Here is a 23648-nt window from a genome sequence, read left to right on the forward strand (position 1 = left end):
TTCAGCAGCTGAAATCTATAAGAGAAAATGTATTGGCCGAGAGTTCAGCAACAAATTAGAGGCACAACAAAAAAAATTTCTGTTAAAATACTCCTAATAAAATACTAGCTGGCTACTTCCGGACGGCCTAAGCGGCTGTCTTGCAGCGCCGTATTCGACCGCCCTTTCTCCGAGACTCCGATTGCGCCGTTGATTTTTGCACTGGTCACACAGGTCTCCGTGACTGAAGTCGGAAGTCATGGGCGGCGGAAATGGAGGCAGGCGGAGGCCCGGCAAGGGTAACTCTACTCACGGCGGCACAGCAACCCGTGGTAAAGCCGTTGTCTCCGCTGACCTAACTTCTTTTATTCATCAAGGATCTACAACAAAAACTGGAAGTAGCACGAAGAACGAGTCCCACTTTCATGGGAAGGCTTTCAGATACACTTACCCTGAAGTTAGCGCGACTGTTGGTGCTGGCGAAGAGACCATCGTTGCTCCCTTCGTTGGTCGGGATTCTCAAGGCGATCAGTTGGTCGATGTTCCTTCCTATGAGTACGATAATTCAATCGTTGGCGGCGTGGGACTGGGGTATGTTGGTGAAGGAGTGGATGAGGGGGAAGCTATGGCTGTAAAATCCGACGAGGGAGATGAGATGGATTGCTTGGATTCCTATTCGACACCGGTGATTAAAAAAGACAGCTTTTTGATGATTGGAGGTGTGAGAGTTTACACTGAGGATACTTCGTCTTCAGAAGATGGAGAAGACGGAGTCGACGATGATGGCAAGAGTAGCGATTCATGTGCGGGAAGAATCTCTTGTTCGGATGAGTCAAACTCTTCTGACGCCGAAGAGCAAGATGATGATTCATCGGATGGTTCTTCATATGTGGATTCTGATTCTGATATTGACGACGAATTGGCAGAAGATTACTTGGAAGGCGTCGGAGGTAGTTTGGAGCTGCTTAACGCGCAGTGGCTGACGGCAGCTAGCTTGGATGAGTCTGCTAAGGATGGTTTGATAAGAAGTGATGGTAGGGCCAAAGAAGGAGGTGGGAGTAAGCTTGGGGCAAATGCTTTGATGAATGCCTCGATGGAATATGGCATGAAGAAGCCAAGTTCCAGGAAGGTTAAAGGTATAAGGCCTCGTCAATTTGGCTCGCCCATTGTGGACATTGATGTCTCAGGATTGGAAGACTTCTTGTTTGTGAAGGATTCTAGAACAGCTGCAGGGAGGGGGAAACATAAACGGCAGCTGTCTCAACTTTCTCGATCGTGGCCTGTTGAGGCTCGGAAAAGCAGAAAGTATGATAAATTTCCAGGTAATTTTAAAGCACAATTGTTTCTAGCATTGGAAAACGAAAGAAATTTCTCTGTTATTTTTTTTTTTTGCTAGAAATTTTATATTCTGAGGTTCTGCTAAGTGTTTGTGCTTTATTTATCCATCTTTTTAATAATCACAATTGTAAGAGATTTCCTGCCAGAAACATACATAGATCAACATCTTCGTAAGTATGCAGTGTTACCTTTATATGCTAGATGCAGTTAGCATTTTATTGCCTTATGATTTCTGTGAACATCACTTTCAGAAAAAGTATCGCCAAAACTAGCAGGGATAGCATTATTTTTAGTCAATAAACACTTTAAAAATTGTCTTTTTAAACATTTGAAAATGGATAGGAATGCACAGGCACCAATGGTCAGTTGATTCATTGTAAGTGTTCCAAAATGACTGGATATCGTTTCCTTATTTGAGTTTATGCTTTGTTTTTGTTGAAAATAATGGAGTTGAGTTTTTATTCTTGAAATTAACCTTAAAAAATATTAGAAGTGAATTTCAATCTAAAGTTTTTCTCTTTTTCATTTAATAGCAGTAGAATAATATTGAATAATTGCGATGATGACTTTTAACATATGATAATAAGAAATTGAAAAATTATTAGGAGGGTGGGTTAAAACAAGAAAACTGCATCCCAAATAAACTTAAGAATAAAATTCATTAGAATTGTGGTTGTTACAGAACAAATATATATCACTGCAATTCACTTTAATGTAGTCCACTTTCGTGACTAGATTCAAATACTTACAATTAGATGAATTGATCCAACATGCTTGTAGTTTTTTATCAATATAGCTTCACATTTTGCATTTCTAATTATCCTTAACTGAATCTTTAAATGTAGTTCTGTAGTTGGAGTTCATGCGGCTGTGAACTTCCATTGCCAACATCTAGTACTTTTTGTTGGTTGTAGGACAGTATCAATTTAAGATCAAACTCTTACGGGTAAATAGTAAATTTTACGAATCATCATTTGAAAAAGGGAAAATCTAAAACATTGAATACCATTGTCAAAAACCAAATATGAAATCATCAATGAATATGTATAAAATAAAAGAGAAGAAAGATTTAGTTGTGGAAAGGAAACGTTTCACAGATCATTTTCCTTAGAAACTACTATGTATTCATAGAAGAAACTAGTAAACCTCTTACTAAAAACGGGTTTTTGATGTAGAACATATTTATTTGTTGATTAATTTTATTTGATGAACCAAGTTTCTTGATGTTGTTGCTTTTATCATGTAATTGAAACCTGAATGAGGAGAATACCTATGAAACATGATCAGTTTTTCAATAAAGGTATTTCACAATTCAAGTGGCTGTGCTTGGTGAAGTGTTGGGTGCTAACACACCACATGAAGGGGGATTCATTGGGTTTTAAATATCACTTTTAGAGCTTTTACAAATTCTTTTGATTCACCTAAATTTTCAATCACAATGGACCTAATCATTTAACAATTTGCAACTACACATAAAATCTATGAAGTGAGCCATAGATATTATACAAACTAGGGAGTGATCTAAGCTTTAAGCACAATATTGCAATTCGCCTCAATCAAACTTGCACATGCACATGTAACTATCGGAATCATATCATAAGCTTGATTGTAAAGAACAAATAAGTAAAAGGGTAAACAAAGAAAAATCAAGGATTTTATTTGGTTTGGCTCCAATCGTCTACATTTATTTTCTAATCACCTTTTTCTTAGAAATTCCGCTAACCCTCCTTATCGTCTAGTAGACCATGATGTCTTTGTAAAGTCCACACTCTTCTACACACTCGGGTTATAACCACTCGTATTTATCTATTTGAGTTAGAATAATCCACTGTTTCATTATTTAAAAGGTAAATACTCCAAAATCTCTCTAGATTTTGGCAAATGCAAAGACAAATGGAGACGAGAAGTAACACACAATCCCTTGCAAGAATTTTGTTGAAAAAAAAAAAAAAGGATTGAGTGGAGTGAAAACTTTGATTGCAGTGGCCCAAGGAAGTGAATTGAATTAAAACTAGAAAACTGTCAAGTTAGTAGAACACTTGATCACATTTTCTCCCATTCCCGTAGTTAAAATGAGTGCCAAACATTTTTTTTTTCAAGAACTCGTGTCCATAAATGTGGATAATTTTCCCTTTACTCAAATCCCAAAATTTCATGTACATGTCAAACTAACCATTGTTTAAACTAGATATTACTATTCCTATAATGGTTTGCACGTTGTGATGTTTTACACATCAGTCAGTGATGTGTTGTTGCACATGAGTCTTGATGTATGTGCTCCAAAAAGCTACATTTTTTAAAAAAATTATGAAAAATTTGTTTTATGCTTAAAAAATATCAAATATTGTTAAGGAAGTATGCATTTTTTAATAAGAACTTGGATTTGTGAAGAATTTGTTGTGATATTTGAATTATAAATAATAACCAAACCTATTTAAACTTCTTTAGGATTGCTGAAAATAAACAATTTCCACAATTCAGGCTTTCAGTTGTCAATCAAAACATTAAAAATTTGAATACACTTTTGGAAGTCATAATTTTTGAAACACTAGCTATATGATAAATTACATAATTTCTCAAATGGCTTATACTCAAAAATCATATCTTTAATTGAAATAAAAAAGTTAAAATAGAATGACACGTCTCATCTTAATGTTGTGGTATGGTAAATGAGCGGTGGTGTGGCTATAGGATTTGCATAGGCAAGAGCTATGGTTCCTGCAACTTGTCATCTTCATGCTTGAATGATCCCATTGGTTGCACTGGTGGCTTCAAGTGCTTGGGTTTGATGCATTTTAATTCTTTTGGGAGGGTCATCTTGTGAAATTGAGAATTCTGAGGTTTGTGGCTTTACTACTATTAGGGCATGCATGTGTTGTTTGTTTGAATGCTAATGTTTTATTGATTTGGGAAGTTTAAATTGGGCTTGCAGCTGTTCTCATTGATTTATGATTTTAAAATTAAAATGGAAATTCTTTTATTCTTGAAAATTAATTTAAATTTGAATTAAGTTGATTCCGTATCAACTTTCTTTACTTGCTTAATTTATGAGGAGTTGATAAATGGTAGCCAGAGATGGGGAATTTAGAAATTTTGGACTTGAATAAAATTTCTATATTCAAATTTTCAATCCTGTGAGTACAGTTCATTTTAGTTCTATACAGTGTGATTATCTAGTTCTAGAAGAAGTCATCTTATTGTATTGATGCGAGGTCTGATTTTTTGTTAATGGATTAATTTGCTCCTGATTCATTGCCACCTAATTTGTTTTTGTGTCTAGTTTACTGCTTTTGCTTTTGTTAAAAAGTGTTATATGTTTGAAATTTAGTTTTGGAAAAATAGTTTATTTTCTTGCTGGTTTTATTTGTGTTCGAGTTCTTGTTAAAATTCTCAATTATTTTGTCCATTTCATGATTAGTTATTTTAAACTGTAGTATTGCTTGATTATATTTAAATAAAGAAAGCCATTGATTTAACTGATAACTTGTGTTGTGAATCCTCAATTTTTCCTGCATGAAATCATGCTACATCACATTAATTGCATCAGGAACCCTAATCGTTATTCATTCTATATTAATCTGATACAACAACTTATAATTTTATCATGTTGGTTAGATGCATTTTTGTTTGCTTGAAGCAAAATTGTTTAAATGCATCAATTGGGTATCATACCTAGTAGTGCATTATTCATCATCACTTGCTTGTATCAACAATTGGAGTTTCTATCTTTTCTCTTGGACAAGTTGGCGGACTCTTCTTGGTTGAATTGCTTAGGTGAGGATTTCTTCTCAATAAGCTATTTTGAAACCCTAGTTCCATTACCCCTTAGCCCCCTTCTTTCTTTCCTTCAAACTCATTTTTCTAATCTTCAACACCATAAGCTCTCTTCCTCTTTCGTCTATCCAATACTTAATGCCCTTATAAGGAGTTAACTAAATTTTGGCTTTCTCACTATACCCTAAAGCAACCCTCTTCCACAATCTTCCACTCCTTTCCTTCATTAGCTAAATCCTTATTCATCTATTCAAGCTTTCAGCCAACCCCCTGTAATCATCAAAACTGAGCCCATCCTCTATTCAATCCTACAAATAAAACAATTAACTTCATGTAGCCCTTGGCCTCATCACAGAGCCATATCCATACCCTAACGTAGTCTTACTTCCACGTCATAATGTAGTCTTGCAGCTTTTTATGTTTTTTAATTATTCCTTATTCAGTTTCATTTTCTTTGTAGGCAGAGGTGCTGCTCTAGTTTCCCTCCGAGCTATTTGAGAGGAATAATATAGTTTAGGGTTAATACACTCCCTAAACAAACACATTAACATTTTAACTTTTATCCTTAGTACTGCAAAAATTTTTGTAAATATTATTTTTTTGTTCAGGAGGGAAAAAGAAGCACGGTAAAGAACTCATTGCCATGAAACGTAGACAGCGTATGATCAATCGTGGTGTTGACCTAGAACAAATAAATAAGGTAAGGATATGTATTTTAATTTTCTAGACTTTGTGTTTTGGGTATTACATATGAATTGTTAATTTATGTCATCTTTACTCTTATTTTTTGTATTATTTAATAAGGGGCATGCAGAAATGTTCGAATTTTATACTATTACATAGTAATATGATCGTGGAAGCTTAAACTCTAAGCATTTCCATGTTCATATTTCTATAAATTTATTGTTGATATGCTCAATCTTATTTAGGAACACAATCTACCATTTGCCATCTGTATTTTTGTTTTATTCGTAGTAGCGACAAATATATTTGTCTGTTGTTTAAGCTTAAGGCCCACATATGCGTTGTACTAAACTATTTCCATATAGCAGGAGGTTGATTCCTGTAATATATAAAACCAAAACCAAATTATTCCACTAAAAAAACTTCATTTAATCACAAGCTTTCTTTGTTTCAATTATTTTTATGGTGCAATCTATGTTTAGCTGTAATAATTTAAGTGGAATGCATAAGCTTATATGACTGGGTTGGTTAAGATGAAATTTACTCGATTTCATTGTTTTCAATATCTAGGGGAGATAGTCTTGACCACAAATACTTGTTATTTTGAACTTTATTGTCTTCTTTCTGAACTTAGTGTTTCTTGCTTTTTTAATTTGCAGAAATTGAAAGAGATGGTTGTTAATGATATTGATGTGTTCTCATTTCAACCAATGCATTCCCGTGATTGCTCTCAGGTACATTTTTTATTTGTATGGTGTACATATAAGATTTGATAATTCAAAATGATGGGCTTTTAAAGTTAAAATAAGCCACGAGTTGGGCAAGAATTATGCAACATTACATAAGAGAAGTAAGACCTAGGTTTGAACTCATGTCTCAAACCAGTTTGATTGACCTAAACTAGCTTTTCTTTGGTTTTCAATCACAAATTAGCCCAAGATTACCTGCCAAATCCTATGTAATAGCTAGTTTTGGTGTATGAATTTTTTGTTTATGTGGAATTTGATATATTTATTGATTTGGCCAACTTGACCAATAATTCAAACAAAAACTCGAGTCCTCGCCCAGAAAGCTGGCCCAATTATTGGTCCAAGCTCGGCTAGAGGTTTCATGAGTCCTATTTGTTTCTGTTTCAACACTAATTTGGATTTGTTCAAAAAAATAATTGGCATTCAGCTGCCATTTTGAAATGGACAGTTGACTATCTTCTTTATGTTTGTTCATAGAAATGAATATTTTATTAATGTGGAAATTATTACTGAGAATTCCCATGATTGTGATAACGAGGAATTGTCGCTCATGCTTAGTTGATGCTTAGTTGAAGTGGCCTTTCTTGATGTAGATGACCAAGGAGAATGTTTACTGTGTAATTTTTAAACATTTCTCGTATGTAGATGGACATGTCAAATGATTCCCGTGATTGTGATATTGAGGAATGGTAACTCTTGCATACCTAGAGAAGTCTTGTTGCAAATTAATCCTGATATAAATGATGAAGAAGACTAGTTTCTATTATATATTTTTCATACTTTTCTTAGATAGAGACGGATATGTCAGTATGACATAAATTAATGGGCTAATGCTTCTCTAAGATGGTTATTAAACGTGTTCATCATATGCCTTTGGGGTGTAGAACAATAAAATCAGCTTATTTTCACAATTTTATATTGTGTTTCATCAATCTCTGATTTTATTAGACAATTTATAATTAATCATGGCACCTATCTTTGTAAGGAGATCATGTGTTAGGGTTTTGATAATTTCAATTGATAATAAAATATTAAGGTTTGCCTAACCTAGCTGTATGCTATCATTGTCTTTTGGTCTTCATCTCTCTTGGCCCCAAACTTTAATTATGTATTCTCCTTCCCTCTCCTACTCTGTATCTTTCATTGTCAAACTATCTTTGTCCATCCACTCTCATATTTGCTGTTATAACACAACATGGCTCCATCGATCAAACATCACTTACTATAGCTTTTTGGAGCGCTCTTGTTCGTGTGCCTCCCATAAGCTATCCTGATCTTGTTTGTGCAACTAGCTCATTGGGCCTCACCTATGACTCTCGTTACCCTGACAGCTGTCTTATCCTATTAATATCCTCCAGCCTGTTCATAGAACACATCTTTTTCATGCTCAACAAATCCTTCGATCTTAATCGCATCGACAACACTTATTTTTGACAGATTCTGACCACTCTAGCATTTCACGACCACAGTGCCATGTTGTCGATAACGTGGTGCCACTCTAGCATTTCACGACCACAGTGCCATGTTGTTGATAACGTGGTTGTTGACCTCATTTTTAGTGAGGTCTAGTCTTATCATGCTACTCAACTTGAGGGTCCCGATGCTCCTATTTAGCTGCTATCTTAGTTGTTGATCTCAATTTTATTAAAAGAGAGCTAGGTGTTCGGGAAGTCACCTTTGTGATGCAAAATTTTTTATAAATTTTTAAGTTATATGCAATCATAATATGAGGCATAGAGGATAAATTTAATCATGAAAAAGAAATTATAGGTAATGGTGAAGATGAAATAGATGGTGGTGCACATTAGATTTTCCTTAAATTATGGATGGTAGTTTGTTTTAAGTTATCTATATGATAAATTTTTGCCATTTTGTATCGGAGTATCACAAAATTTGGAAAGGCATTTTGTTGCCTGCTACATTTTAATACTTTATCTTGTCATACTTTTCAGATAGCATTACTCATTATTAAAATATATGAAACTTTTTAGCACATCACTTTGCTCAGCTAATGATTTTGGTTGGCGCATGGCACTTTGGGTCATGTCGAGTTGAGAGCTCCTAGTTCCTTTAAGAACATTGTTCCTCTAGCTTAGCCACAGTGCTTAACTCATGTTAGGTGCGACTTGCTTTTGAACATTGGAAGCAAACATTCCTCTTACAAGCTATTCACTTTTATTTTCATCATTTTTTATTTGATCAAAACATGCTCTCATCTTGGCATCATATTATGATTTTATTAGGCTCTTAACTCTTGATTTAAAGCTTTGTGAATTTATTCAACTATTACCATGCATCAAAGTATCTGAGGATATTGAATTGTTGTAGATTTAGACCTGATTTATTGCAAATGAATCATAAATATTATACATTGCCTCTGGAATTACTCAAATTTACATATTCATTATGGAATTTTTATCATTATTTTGTTGATATGTTTCATATAGATCACAAGCATCTACTAAGAGAAGTTATATTTGTGATATGATTTAAATTTGCCTAAGATATTATTATTTGAGAAATTATTAATTGCAAGTTCTAGATGATGAGATTCAAGACATACAATTATCTTGTTGATTTTGCTAATAGTTTGAAATCTTACCAGTATTATTATGATGCTTTCTTCTAGGTTTTTGGTGCACTACAATTAAAAATCCACTGTCAATTGTATATAATTTTGTTCTCTCAAAATTATGTCATATTACCATCAACATTATTATTATTTTGATTAGCATGCTTCACTCATATTTTTGGGTCCAAGCCAGCATTTGCGAAACACGAAAGAAACATGTTTGTTGTATCACATAGCTTGTTCAATTAATACAAGAGATTTTTCCACAATTACAAATCCAAGCAAAAATACAACAACCATCGGACCATTTAAAATTATGGATTGCACCAATTGAGGATGCATATGGAAATGATCATGAGTCTGTACCTAAGCTATAAAATAATGATGATGAACTGTATCTTGAGGAAGTAGTTGCATTAATTTGATAGGAAAGAGATGAACTTTGACAAAGATTAATATATTACTAGCTAACAATTGCTGAAAAAACCGTAAGATTCAAGATAACAATTGCACAACTTGACATAGCTCTAAATATATTAGCCATATTTATATCCCACAATAATAATTAATAAATGATTAAATTGCCCCATTTTTAGTCGTACGTCTAACACAAGTCTTTAAACTATTTTGGCAGGCTAGACGGCGACTCATTGGAGCACTAGACATCGATTTAACATTGCTCTCATCCAAAAATGACATTTTCCTCAAGGTGTAAGAGGAAACTCATGTTAGATCAAGTCATATGGCCCCCACTCATAAATTGACTTGATTCTGGCTCTCGCGTCAGCACTTGATTGAAATAAGTGATGGTCGTTCACATTGCATGAGGACTACGCCTAATCTATAGCCTGAAGCATCCGTCTTTATCCTGAAATTTTGGCTGAAACTGGGTAACGCTAACATTGTACACTATCATGGCCTTTTTTGACTTCTCAAAAGTCCGGGCCGTCGTCTTCCTCCATTGAAATTTATCATTCTTTAATTTCTCAGTCAATGACCACACAATCAAATTGTAACTCTTCAAGAACTTTCAGTAGTATCCTGTAAGTCCCAGAATCCTCTCAATGTCTAGTCTTAGGTAGTTTCTACTTCAACATGGCCACCACCTTTGATGGATCCGCTGACAACAAGATTTTGCACAAACTAGGGTCGCCGCAAAGCACCCCATATTGTCTCTATTGTCAGGAGTTTCCAATTCATCTCTATCTCCCCTTATGATTGCAATCATTTCATATCCAATATTATGTCAGTGCTTCTTAAAATCTTTCATCGCCTGAATACCTTGTAGTATTATAATCACCTCTTTACAAATTCCTCTGCTCTTCTCCACCTATCCCATCCATCATGACTCTAAGACTTTTCATGCCAACCATCCCAAGCCCCAATTGCTTCACTACTTGAGTAGAGATGAAGTTTTGGGTGGCCCCATTATCTATCAACACTACTACGGCTTGCTTTCCAATTTGTCTTTGAAGTTTTATTGTGATTCAGTGTTAACCTCACCACCGAGTTCAATGAGACTAGTGCCACATCCAAGATTGGGGGTTCCTCGCCTTCCACCACAAAATCCTCTTTCTTCCTCCTACGTCTCCCTATCATACATTGTGGAAGCCTATACTGTCCGATCTTTGTAGCGGTGTCCTAGTGCAAGCTTCTCATCACACCGAAAACATAACCCCTAACTCATTTCTTCTGAATCTCAACCTTTGTTAGACGTTTAAATGTCGTCTCGGTCGTGGTCCATTATTCTTGTCTCGTGGAGCCTTCCTCTAGACTTCCACTGTTCAAATTTTTAGCATCATCGTGGTTGTAATATTTCAGCATGAAACTCCACTTATGCTGCTCCTATTAGCATGTTCCATTGCATTTTTATCTTCAACCAACTGTATTAATTCCATGGTTTCCCCCAATCCTCTCGGTTTTAGCAGACGAAGTGCTGCTTGAATCTTTGGCTTCAACCTTATCATGAAGTTTCCTTCCAACATTTATTCTAGTATTCATCTCAAACAACTGCATAATATCTCAAATTTTCCTCTATAATTCATGACTGTTCCTTCCTGGTCTAGTGCAAAAAATTGTTCATGTAAATTCCTTTTCCGTTTGATTTTGAAATGCTCCAACGATCGGTCCTTAAATTCTTCCCATGATCTAGTTGGCTGACGTTGTTCTCTTCATTGATACCACGCTAGAGCATTCTCTTTTAAACACAGGGCCGCCACCATCAATTTTTCTTCTTCTGTCAGTAGGGGTGTAAACGAGCCGAACACAAGAGAGCTCAGGCTAAGCTCGTGTTGCACTCGTTAAAAAATATCTTTGTTCATGCTTGACTCGTTTATATTTCGAATACAAAAAGTGTGTTCTTGTTCGGCTTGTTAACTTAACGAGCCAAACACAAGTTGTTCCTTGTTTGGCTTGTTAACTTAACGAGCCAAACACAAGTTGTTCATGAACAACGAGTCATTTTGATAGCCCTACTATCAGCCTATTAACAACAAAGTATCTTTCCACGTGATAAACCCAACCATGCACATCATTTCCTTTAATAATCGACATCTTCAACTTTCTTATGCGTAAGTCTCCTCCCCAATTTTCTTGACCAAACTTCATTCTACTCATGAAGCGGGGCTTGGGTTCCCTTCCTAAACCCATATTGATTTCCTTTCTTCTATAAGTATGACTTGCCCTATAAATAACATCTAAGTCATTGGGGTGGTTGGATGGAACTCTTTGTCGTTGTCCCATCTACAGTGGTTCTTTGTTCCAGACTGAAATCCTTGGAGTTGACCTTCTGCACTGAATTGTACGCCATCCTGCTACTGCTCTTTCCAGCTGTTTGGATGTCGCACTATTCCATTCTAGTGCTGCCTCTCGAGTTCGGCTCTATATCCTTCGCTCAATTTCACGATTCTAGATCCGTTTAATGCAGCGCCACTGCCCTGATGTGACACGAATCCCTTAAGTTACTGTTGCTTGCATCTGCTCTAGATGTCGTCACTCGATCCCATTGCAGGCGGCGACGAGTTTGTGTGGAACTTTTGTGATCTTCTTTATTATTTATTCCTGATTTATGAATCTCCCCTTAAACAACTCTTCAATGGACGAGAAACACTCCATTTCAGATCTAATTTGGCTCATCTCTTTCACAATTTTTTTCTACAAAGCATCTATTTTCTTGGCCTCCATTACTCTTATGAAGATTTTTTATCACAAGATATAACTTTGTATGCCGTAATCCCCGCCATTGGCTCTTCCCAGCATGCTAATCACGACTAGCGTATGCTGCGATCCCTTTACAATGTCTCATAGTTCTGTATTGCGATTAGGGCATGCCTCGATCCTTCCCTTGTCGTGATCCTTTCCTGTACTCTCATCGATCCCACCATTGTTTCTTAATTAGCTCGACTGTGAATGTATTGCAATATTAAATCACTAAGTGTGACATTGGCGATTTTAGGGCGCTATCCTATCATAGGAAAGTCTCAGCCCAGAAAGATGAGTCTCCATTGAAAAAGATTTCTAACGGAATAGTTTTGATACCAATTTGATTGGAAATATATGAACTTCCACATAGATTAGGACTAACAAAATATTTTATTTCTTTAACACAAAACAACACAACTTGAATACATAAATGATAGAACATCTACAATTCGAGAGGTTAGCAATCTCTCCCAAATTTTAACCCGAACACCTACTATTCAAAATTTGGATGATCTCTCCCAAACTATAATCCTAAGATTCAAGACAGCAATCACACATAACATAGCATAACCCTAAATATATTGGCCTAATATATACTGCACAGTTATAATTGACAAATGACTAAATTACTCATTGTAATTTACACCTAACATAAGTTTTCAAACTCTTTTGGAGGGGCTCAAAATTGACTCATTGGAGCACGAGGCGGAGAGTCCATAGGCTCCGATCTAATGGATTATACTTGAGATTTTGCTCTAGTTTGAGCCAGAACCTTCTATAGTGATTGAGGATGTACTTGAGATTTAGGTAGTTCGTTCTACTTACAAGGATTGATGCTATTCTTGAGATAGTTTGGATGACTCTATAAGATGACCTATAGCCGTAGTACACTTTCTCTCTTTCCTTGTTAATATTGAGTTTGTGCTTTCATTTCTATCACAAATATACTACCACAAGATTATGTCCTCATTTCAAACCAAATAGAAATTCTAGTTGCTTGTCCTTAAAAATGATTTGTTGCTTTCAAAACTATTTATATACGTCTCCTCTATTCTGCAGGCTGGCCTCAAATATGTATATTAACTATTTCCTCCTTCTCCACTGTGGTCTATACTAGCAACTTTTTGGGATGAGTTCTTTCAAACGCAGGCGTATTTATGCTAGTTAATTGTTGAATAGGTTTATTTTGTCAATCTTAGATTATATTTGAAATTTCTCATTTTGGTTGGATTTCTATATACGAAAAAATGACTCTTATTATAAGGAGTTGATGCATTAGGATTTTGATAGTTGCTATTTACAATGAAATGTTGAGTTCCTTCTGATCCCACTTGTTTTCGATTCCCTTTTCCTATTCATTCTTCTTCTCGATCTTTTCTTCCTCCTTGGGTTTCTTATTTTAGTACTCGATATCCTTGGCTCGCTCAGTTTGTATCTCTTCGAGTCTGCTGTTATATGGCTCTAGTTTTCTTAAATGCTTGTTATTCATTGAATATGTTATTGTAACCTATTGTTCTTATTTATTTGTGATTAGAGATAGCGATGTGCGATGTGCGATGTGCTAGAAGATCTATTATAGGTTACTCCATGTTTTATAGCTTGTTACTTTTATTCCACCAGATGGATAAATATAAAGGTAATTTTAGGTTTGTGAAAAATTATGCTTATAGTGCTTCTCGATGAAACAATGTGATACATTGGAAACAGTTCATTTGCGAACAATTTTGGAAAATTTGTTGCGCTTATGAAGTGTGCCTATTCTTCTTATGGGTATTAATAGTTCAAATAATTTGTGCAATTTGGTTGCTATTTGTGGTGATAAACTTAAAAATTGCGTTAGGTGTGCATTGGCTCTACTTCATTTTGAATCAGCTTCAATTGATATTCATCATGATCATCAAGAAGGCCATTGATTATGTATGCATATCCAAAAAGAAATTGGTATCTCCATTTAGAAATTAAAATTAACTTGGTTTTTGCATAGGTTTTTGCTATAGTAGAACTATTGTAAACGCAATTGTGACATTCTATATGTTCTATTTGATATGAAATTTGTATGAGGAAAATTGATGTTGAAAATTGATAGATACTTTGTGGAAAGGACATCAAACAAAATCCCTTCATTCACTTATGAAATAAAGCTGCCATGTAGATGTTTTTTATCGAAATTTTGCAACTCTGATCATAGCCAAAAAAAAAGGAAAAAGAAAAAAAAAGAAAAAAAGAGAAGAAGACACGGATCAAGGTTTTGTACCTTGGATTTGTTTCTTTTTGACTATTGTATTGTAATCTATGTGCTTTTCTATAAGATTGTAGGCTCCTAAATTTTTCTCTCCTTTTTTTAATTTATTCATATTTTGTAATGCCTTTTGTAGATGTGTACACTCACACACACACATGCCCGCGCACGCGCATACACATATACACGCACACACACGCACGCACGCACACACATATACATATATATCTCCTCTATTTTAAAAAGAATGAAATACGATCCTTAGAAGTTTTTAATTATTTTGTTTTTTACATGTTATCAAAAAAGGTTAGGGAATTCCTTCCAACATTTGTTCTGTTTCGCTAAGGTTTGGCTTTCCACTTTCAATCTTATTTCTTTTGTTGAATTCTTCTTCTATTCACTATTTCTAGTTTCATCGACCTCCTTGCAAAGGAGTCGATCATGATTAATGGTTAAAATTAGACCAAATGAGAACTCTAGATATTTTAAGCATCTTATTGTTTGAATGAAGAAAGTTATCTTAAATAGTCTCAAATCATGAAGACCTTGTGGATCTATCTTCGAGGCTAAAAGGTTAAATATTATTATTTTGGGAAGAAACTTATTCCATGATCATGGTATGATTGCGCTACACGTTGTCAGAGTTCAGTGGGTCTTTTATGTTTCTCTCGACCACAATAGCGGTTGAGATACAATTAAACAAACTTACTCAAAGGTGAAAGATGTTGCACTCATCTATCAAAGCAAGACACTGCTCATTAAGACTAAACATGGTAATCTTCCTGTTATTGAACACTTTAATGTTATAAAGCTTTATTGGTTAGAGCTGAATTATTGTTAAGATCTCAAGATGTCTTTCTATGAGGATGCAGTGATCCTTAAAAAATTGTGGAGTGAGAGAGAATTTGGGTTTTTGAGTGAATTTAATTATGAATTTGATGAAGTTTGAATTCAAATGTTAAGCAGAGAAACTCTCTCTTTTGTATTAGTTGAAGAAGGACAAATGTTAAGTAGAGAAACTCTCTCTTTTGTATTAGTTGAAGAAGGAAGAAATATGGTGAAGATTTATTATCAAACTCTTGACATATCTGCCGTTTCAATTTCTGAATTTTAAGGTAAATGATTTGCTGTCACAAAACCTTCTCCAAAAAAAAAGGGGCAAATATTCTTTCAAAGGCAATCTCTGGTGAACTACTTTAAAAAGAAGGGCACAATAAAGACAATGCTGAAAACTTTATAAAAAATCCTAAGACTATAGAAGAAATAACAACAATAACAACAACAAAGCCTTAATCCCACTACGTGGGGTCGACACGTTTAGTGGAGCTAGAACGACTCAATTCTGAAGAAATCAATAAATTAAGGAATTTTCTTAATTTCTTAGAAATGTCTTCAAGATCTTGTTCTTTTGCTCAAAATAATATGATTTCTAATTTTTGTGCTCTTAGTGACTCTATTAGTTTTTTCATCTCTTAGATCCTAGATTCGGTAACCATTGACCACATGACGATCATTGCTAATATATTTCCAACTTATAAATCCTTTATAACCAATAGAAAAATAAAAATTGCAAATAAATACTTAGCAACTGTTACAGGATAAAGAGATATCTTAATTTCTCCCAACTTAACCTTTAGTAGTGTATTACAAATTTTCAAAACATACAACTAACCTTTTATTTATTCACAAATTTAACAAATATTATAATTGCAAAGTCATCTTTTTTATTAATTATTGTATTTTTATGGCCTAATTAAGGAAAAATGACTTAGATAAACTAGAGAAAATAATGAGTTATATTTTATTGAGGACCAAGATCGGCTACTATAGTCCTTCACCTTTCACATTATCAACATCATCTAGACACACCATTATAGTGTAGGACATCTTGTTTTAAAAAAAAAAATTCAAAGTATATGTACTTATCTTTTCATAATTAAAAGCATTAAAAACTTGAAATTTGTGAAATGTTAAACATCTTCATGTTTCATTTCTTGAAAGTAACTCGAGATCATCTAATGTTTTTGTATTGATTCATTCTGATATTTAGGGATCATCTAAAATCCTCAATATCTCTAGAACCACTGATTATATCACATTTATTTATCACTATACTTGAATGACATTGGTATATTTAATTAAAAAAAATAAAAAAAAATCAATATTAGCACTATACTCGTTATATCCCAAGAGAGAAGACAAAAGAATCCATTTAACTCTAATATATTTTTTTTTCGGATTGATAATGTGTTTATTTTAATCAATATTAGGGTTCTTCTTTTAAAGATAGTGTATCATCCACTAATGTTTTAGTCTTGATACCCAATAAAATGGAGTGACAAATAGGAAAAATTATCATATTTTAGAGGTGACTAAGATAATTCTCTACAATCAAATATCAAAATAATATTGAGAAAGTTGTTTTAATAACTGTCTATTTAATTGACATAATACCCTCCACAATAATTAATTTCGAAAGTAATAAATAATTTGTTAGATTTGTTTCCTACAAACAATTTCTTAATGATCCCTTCTAAATTTTGTAGATACATTGTTTGTGTTTATATCTATCAACAATATAGAGAAAAAGTTATCCAAGGGATCTTAAGTGCATATTCATTAGATATTCTACTACATAAAAGTTGCACAAGTGTTATCTTCCATCCCCAAAAAGTTTCATCAATGGTGTCACTTTTGATGAAAACATAACCTTTTCACTCAAACTCATCTGCACGAGGAGAATTCTCAATTGATGATAAATTTGATAATATTTTTCATCTTGATATTTCTACAACCCAAAATCTTAAAAATACAAGTCTTGTATTAATTGGACATCTTCAAATATATATAAGAAGGAACAAGTATGTCATGATCCTGAATAAATCAGTGATTTATAATCATTATCGGGTAACATTACTCAACCCACTACAATTCATTTATGTTTTATCTCTTAGCACATCTTATTTCATAAATAAAAGATCTTCATCTCATGAGGCTTTTCTAACAAACTATTTTCATTTCACAAATTTATTTGAGGCATTCGAAAATAGAAATTTGTAGGAATCTATGAGAGAATCGATGAATGCCTTGGGAAAAATCTTATATGTGAGATCATTGAATTTTTAGAAAGAAAGAAAACAATTGGATGCAAATGAATTTTCATGTTTAAATACTGAGTAGATAAAAGCCTAGAAAGGTATAAAATAAGATTGGTAGTCAAATGATATATTCAATCATATGAGATTGATTATCAAGAAATATTTGCTCCCAGTAAAAAAAATGAATACTATTTGCATTCTGATATATCTAACAACTAATCATGGGTGACCTATTCAATAATATGATGTAAAAATACTTCCTTATATGAGGACGTCAAAGAAGAGGTCTATATGGATCCCTCACAAGATTCGATAGCTTCTTCAAAAAGAATAAGTATGCAAATTAAAAAATATTTTATATGGATTAAAGCAATCACCAAGAGCTTGATTTGATAGATTTACAAAGGCTATGGAAGGAGCTGGATACAAATAGATTCAATGAGACCATATTTTTTTAGAACTACTCACCTGATGGTAAAATCTCAACTTTTGATATAATTGTTATTGGAGTTGACAATTAAGAGAAAGAAGCTCTTAGAAAAGAATTTTGGTGGAGAATTCAAAATTAAAGAGTCAGGAAAATTCGTACCAGGACTAACCCGGTCGGGCCTTGTTGAGCTGAAATTCACAGACTTACATAAATTTGTTGCTATGTACACTAGCTCAGAGGTTTCCTTAGAGGATGACTCGGATGTCGGAAGCGACGAAGGGTCCTCCACTCCTCTCGCTATAACTTAAAAATTTTCTAAAAAAACTTTTGTAAAGATATTTTGTGTAAATGAAATTTTTTGTGTAGACAAAAGACTTGTATATTTTTTCATTTATAAATGAATGAAGCTCTCAATCATTTTTGCTTATATTTGCTTCTATTTATTATTTACGTTTACCGTGTTATTTTCTTTTGATAACTGCTTGGTGATGAACGTTTGTGTTGGTTGATGACTCAGATCTTGAGAAAGATTGTCGGTTGTTTTTGATGTCACGACCTAGCATAAGTCTTAGACTGTCTGGCTTATTTGCTCGATCAACTTGTCGCCTTGGTCGGTTAAATGATGAGACTTGTTGCTATTGTGATTTGCGTCGTACCCTTGGTTATGCTTGTCGTTACTTGGTAGAGGAAGATCTCTAGAATTTTACCCACAATGAGCTTTGAGAAGACATTTTGATGCTTAGCTTTGTGGGTCGGATTTTTTGTTAGGATGTCGATCAGATGTCTATGGCGTCGTTGTTGGTTTCCTTCACTACTTTCTATCGATCGGATGCCAATGTCGTCGCTGTTAGTCTATTTTATGCTATTGTCGCCCGACTCGTGTCTTACACTTTTTAAGGTCTCGGTTGCTTAGTCAAATTGTCGCCTCGGTCGTGCCACACACTTCGGAGAGCTTGTCGCTATTGGGTATGAACCTTTAAGACTCACTACTGTGGTGATTTGCGTCATACCCTCAACAGAGCTTGTTGCTACTGGGCAAGGATCCACTTCTAGAGCTTTATCAAATTTAAGTTTGGAAACCAAGGTTTTCGATGCGGGGACATTGTGGGCTATTTTGCCTACCGAACCTCTTTGGATTCATTGGCGTTGCTTCTTGATTCAAGTTCCCAAAGTGTCAATTAGACCTGAGAAAATATTAAAAGAATTTTTGTTGTAGCACAAATAAGTTTTGAGATAATACTCTCTTCATTCGCCGAGCTAGATGTCAACCGCTCGAAGTCAACCGAGCATTGCTCATGTATGGTTTGTCGGCTTGTTTCGACCATTGGGAGCCGATCATCTATTTTGTTGTACTGGTCTTCTAGCCAAATCCTCTAGAAGGATGCGGAAATTGAGTTTTCGGCTCTAGATCTATAGCTGCATGAACTCAACATCCTCCTTGTTAGGAGTGCCACCTCTGAAATGTATTTATCCTCATTGGTGTCACTTTCCTTCTTGTTAGTAGCATTCTGCACGCTCACAACATCTTTTAGAATGTTGAGTCCAAATTTATTCTGTGAGGCATACCCAAGGATCAGAGCGGTAGAATCCTTGATGAAGAGGTTGAAAGAGAGACAAAGAGGGAAAAAGAGGTAGAGAGCCCACATATACTTGGCTTATAGGAACGAACTAGGGTATTCCTGGTCTCTATGACCCATTTTATATATTGGTGTTACAGGAGATGAGGGGTGAGAGATCTCCCTACAAAGTGAGTCTAAAGAGAAGAGCCTCAAGAGGCCAAAGCCTAAAATCAAACTACCTTAATATATGTTATAGTCCCTCTATTTATAGAAGATAGAGGGACAAAGTCTAAAATTACATATTTGTTCCACTTTAATAGGGGGTTATATGTTATTTTTGTTTTTGTTGTGTCTTTTTGTATAACCTGATTTTTCAGCTCTGTAGGTTTTTGGGTTAATCGATGGAGCTGGTGTTGGTAGACTATTTTATCTGAACACCGGTTGGCCTTCGCTTTGGGAAGCCGGTCGGTTTTGAGTATGGAAGTCGATCACCATAGGGAATCCATCGACTAGCTTGATTGTTGTTCCTTGGTGATTTTTAGAGATCTTTGGGGGATTTGTTGAGAGAGTGTCATGTTGATAGTTGTGAGATTGTTGGGGGTACTAAACTTTGGTTGGTTGCTAGTGTGGATGCATATCTCTAATCGACATAGATGCCCCTTTGGTGGTCTGACCTTAGGTTGGTCGGTAGCTTCCGGTATGCTTGTGGTCTTTAGCTGGTCGGATTCATGATGCCTTGTAACTTTTTCGTATGTGATCTTGATCGTTAAACTGTCTTGAGATTCGTGCAGATCATTTTTGGATTTACAATTAGTTTATTTATGCTTTAAAATTTATATTTTATTTTATGTTATAAGATTTCTTTTTGCAATTTTTAAGTTTTTAATTATTGTAGCAAATTATTAGAAATTGTTTGAAATTTTAATTTATAGGTTCAACCCAATCTGTACCTTCGAGTAGGTATTGCACCACACTCTTTTCTATTTTATATCAACTTATAAGTCATCATTTATATTTTATAAATGTTAATGAAGACATCTATACATTAGTAGTTTTATATCTTATTAGCGCTTAGTTAATAAAATACCGTTTCGCTCTTTGTTGTCTTTTAAAACAAAAATAAAGTCTTACATATAACAAAAATAAAGTCTTACATATAACATTGCGTTTTAATTTAATATTGAAGTCCAATGGAGTGAGATTCTTTTTCTTCTCTACTTTATTTTCTATCTGTGCTATTCTCATTACTTTCTCGAAGCCTATGATGGCTAACTTGATTGGAACAAAATTAGTTTGACACGCCGAACAAAGCCAATACTAGACAGAAGGATCAATGATCAAGTACCTGACATGGTCACATGGGAGCAAGACAGAAATTAAATTAGGGCAACATTAGCTGGAATGAGGTACTTGGCAAGAGAAGATCAAATTTCAAGAGCAATGGGGGCTTATCCTGGGACTGCTAGCCCACCAAGACAAAAAAACTGGAAAGCAGATGCAAGGCAAAATAAAATTTATGACTAACACAATGCGCTAATGGCAATTGATATAACCAACAATATGGACGTGTAATAGTCGCAACCAATAAGAAAAGATTTAAATCTGCCATGGCGATGTAATTGAGAGCACAATCCAGTGAAAAAAAATGAAGCCAAGTAGTGAAATATGGACTTCCCCAAGTATGGAATACTCTAATATCCAAACCAACCAGCCAATTAATATCAAAATACAACAGTGCTGTGTGCAAGGATGAAAGAATATCAATGCAAACATAATGAAATTACAGTAAACCTAAATTAGTAAGATAGGATATCGGATATATGTAAATCATCACCGTTCAGAGAAGCTTCAAATGCTAGGGAAATGAAATGGAAAAAAAAAAAGCGACGTAAATGAAAAGATTCTACTAGTAGCTGGACAGGTTAAAACAAGGCCAAGCCATAATAAAAACTCAACCAGCAGCATCCAAATACTGTGAAACAAGCGATTTGATGGCCAAGATAACTTTAAGATCAGTTGAACGATACACCAAACAGCGCCAAAGTGATACATAATTGCAAAGAAAAAAAACCAAACAATACTGCAGATAAGTACTAAGAAATCAATCAATCATAACCGTTAAACATAGGTTGTAAAATTAGGTTTCTATCATAATCCAGGCCATGAAATCAGCATTGAAATCCTCAAACTCTTCCACAGGAGACCACAAACAAAAAGAAAAAGCACCAATAAACACCAATAAATATGTGAAATTTGTATTAAACTTTTAATTTTAAAGGAAAACTTCTTTTGTCTAATAAAGTAATCCCCATCAGGAGGTCATCAGCTTTGTTCCTTGTAATTAAACCAAACTGCGCCAACCGGCTTGCAGCTTGTTTCGCCTCTATGTAATCATGGTTTAATTTTAAATCTTTCTAGGAGAAAATGGATTTTCTGTCCGAACAGAAGATTTTCCAATGCAAAGGAACATAAATTCTATAAGTAAATTAGCATCAAGCTTGATAACCACCTGCAATAAATTAGCTTTAAAAAATATTCCCTCTGTGTGTTTAGCAATAAGCTATGCTGGTTAACATTCATTTATCAAATGGTTTCTCATAAGGCTACCATTTGCTTACTCTCCCTTGAATCCCATAATATAAAGCTTGACACATCATGAGACAGCATGACACGGACATGGGGACGCAAAAAAATTAGTGTTACTGACATGATATTTTTTTATAAATTATTAAAATACCAAATGTCAATATTTTCAAATTAAATAACATCAAGAAATGAAAAATAATATCTTATTTAACGATAAAAAATTAAAAAAATTAACATTAATTTAATTAAAAACATATTTAAATATGTCGTCAAGAGTATTTAAACAATAAACTAGCTCTAGCATTAAGAATTTAATATTATTTTATTAATATCAACATTGAATTGCTTACTAACTAAAAAAGTCTTTTATTCTCCTAAATAACCACGCGAAATATGTACTATTGTTATATCGCTAATTGAACCAAACAACTGTGCGCTACCCTGATCATTATCCATTAACACCAATGTCCTGTTCAATAGAATCATTTACATCATTGAGAAAAAACACACTTTACAAAGCTATTTTATTGGAAAAAACACAGGTTATGTTCATCATGTGTCTGGATCGTGGTAGAACACGGCTTAACCATAAACACTATTTATAAAGCTAACTTATTGAGGAAAAACAACTGTCATGATCATCATGTTTTATGATCGTTAGACTACATCCTCGCCATGTTTGACTTTAATTTTGCAATAGAAATATTAGACCCAATTCAACATATTAGACACGTGTTAGAGTGCTTTGGTGGAGTGTGTGTGCTTGACCTGTGTCAACATGATTGCAAATGGCCTTTTGAAGTGTATATTTCATAGAAGTCATCTTAAAGCAACCATCAATATTCAGTTTAAAAAAGAAGTAGGTGTAGTTCTACTCCATGTAAAGATTTTACCACAATGAATGTATTTTTCTTTTCTTTTGAAATTTGTGAAGTATGAACAAAGCATTTGTCCTCTTTGTGCGCAGTCGGTGCTTAATTTAGCATATCTATGAATGAGGATTTTGTTATATATCCCAGTCAAAATAGACTTTTGGGAAAACTTTTGCCCCTTATATTTTGCATGGTCCCTAGCCAACCAAACAAATGAAAAGATAATTGCTCGAGTCAACACTCTAATATGGGCTAGTCATAAAGTTTTCTAAGCATATATTTTCTTGCTGAAATAGGTGATCATCTTAGTAGAGGAAGGAACATAAATTTAGAAGAAGCTTTGTTGTAAAGCGGTAAAAATTTCTATTAAAATCTTTATTAGAAAAAAATACATGTGATGAAGTTTTTTCAGCGCTTGCAACTTGGTGTTAAATGAAAGCCCCTCATCTTCATGATCTCATTCCCTAGGATGAAGCCATGAACTAACCTCAACAAGAACAACGACAACGAAGCCTTAATCCCACTACGTGGGGTCGGCTACATGATTCCTTTTTCTCCATTGTGTTC

General features: G+C 34.3%; 1 protein-coding gene across 2 annotated transcripts in view; it reads left to right on the top strand.

Annotated features, from left to right (window-relative positions):
- The first annotated feature begins 73 nt into the window (after positions 1-73).
- Positions 74-23648, top strand: part of LOC110037703 — a 28560-nt gene continuing 4985 nt past the window's right edge. For both annotated transcript variants that reach the window (XM_020742408.1, XM_020742409.1), the window contains exons 1-3: positions 74-1301; positions 5700-5791; positions 6435-6509. In XM_020742408.1, coding sequence (XP_020598067.1) covers positions 239-1301; positions 5700-5791; positions 6435-6509 — 1230 coding nt within the window. In that variant the 5' untranslated portion in view covers positions 74-238. The remainder of the gene's footprint in view (positions 1302-5699; positions 5792-6434; positions 6510-23648) is intronic.

This window comes from Phalaenopsis equestris, unplaced genomic scaffold (assembly GCF_001263595.1).
Source record: "Phalaenopsis equestris unplaced genomic scaffold, ASM126359v1 Scaffold223743, whole genome shotgun sequence".
Lineage (NCBI taxonomy): Eukaryota > Viridiplantae > Streptophyta > Magnoliopsida > Asparagales > Orchidaceae > Phalaenopsis > Phalaenopsis equestris.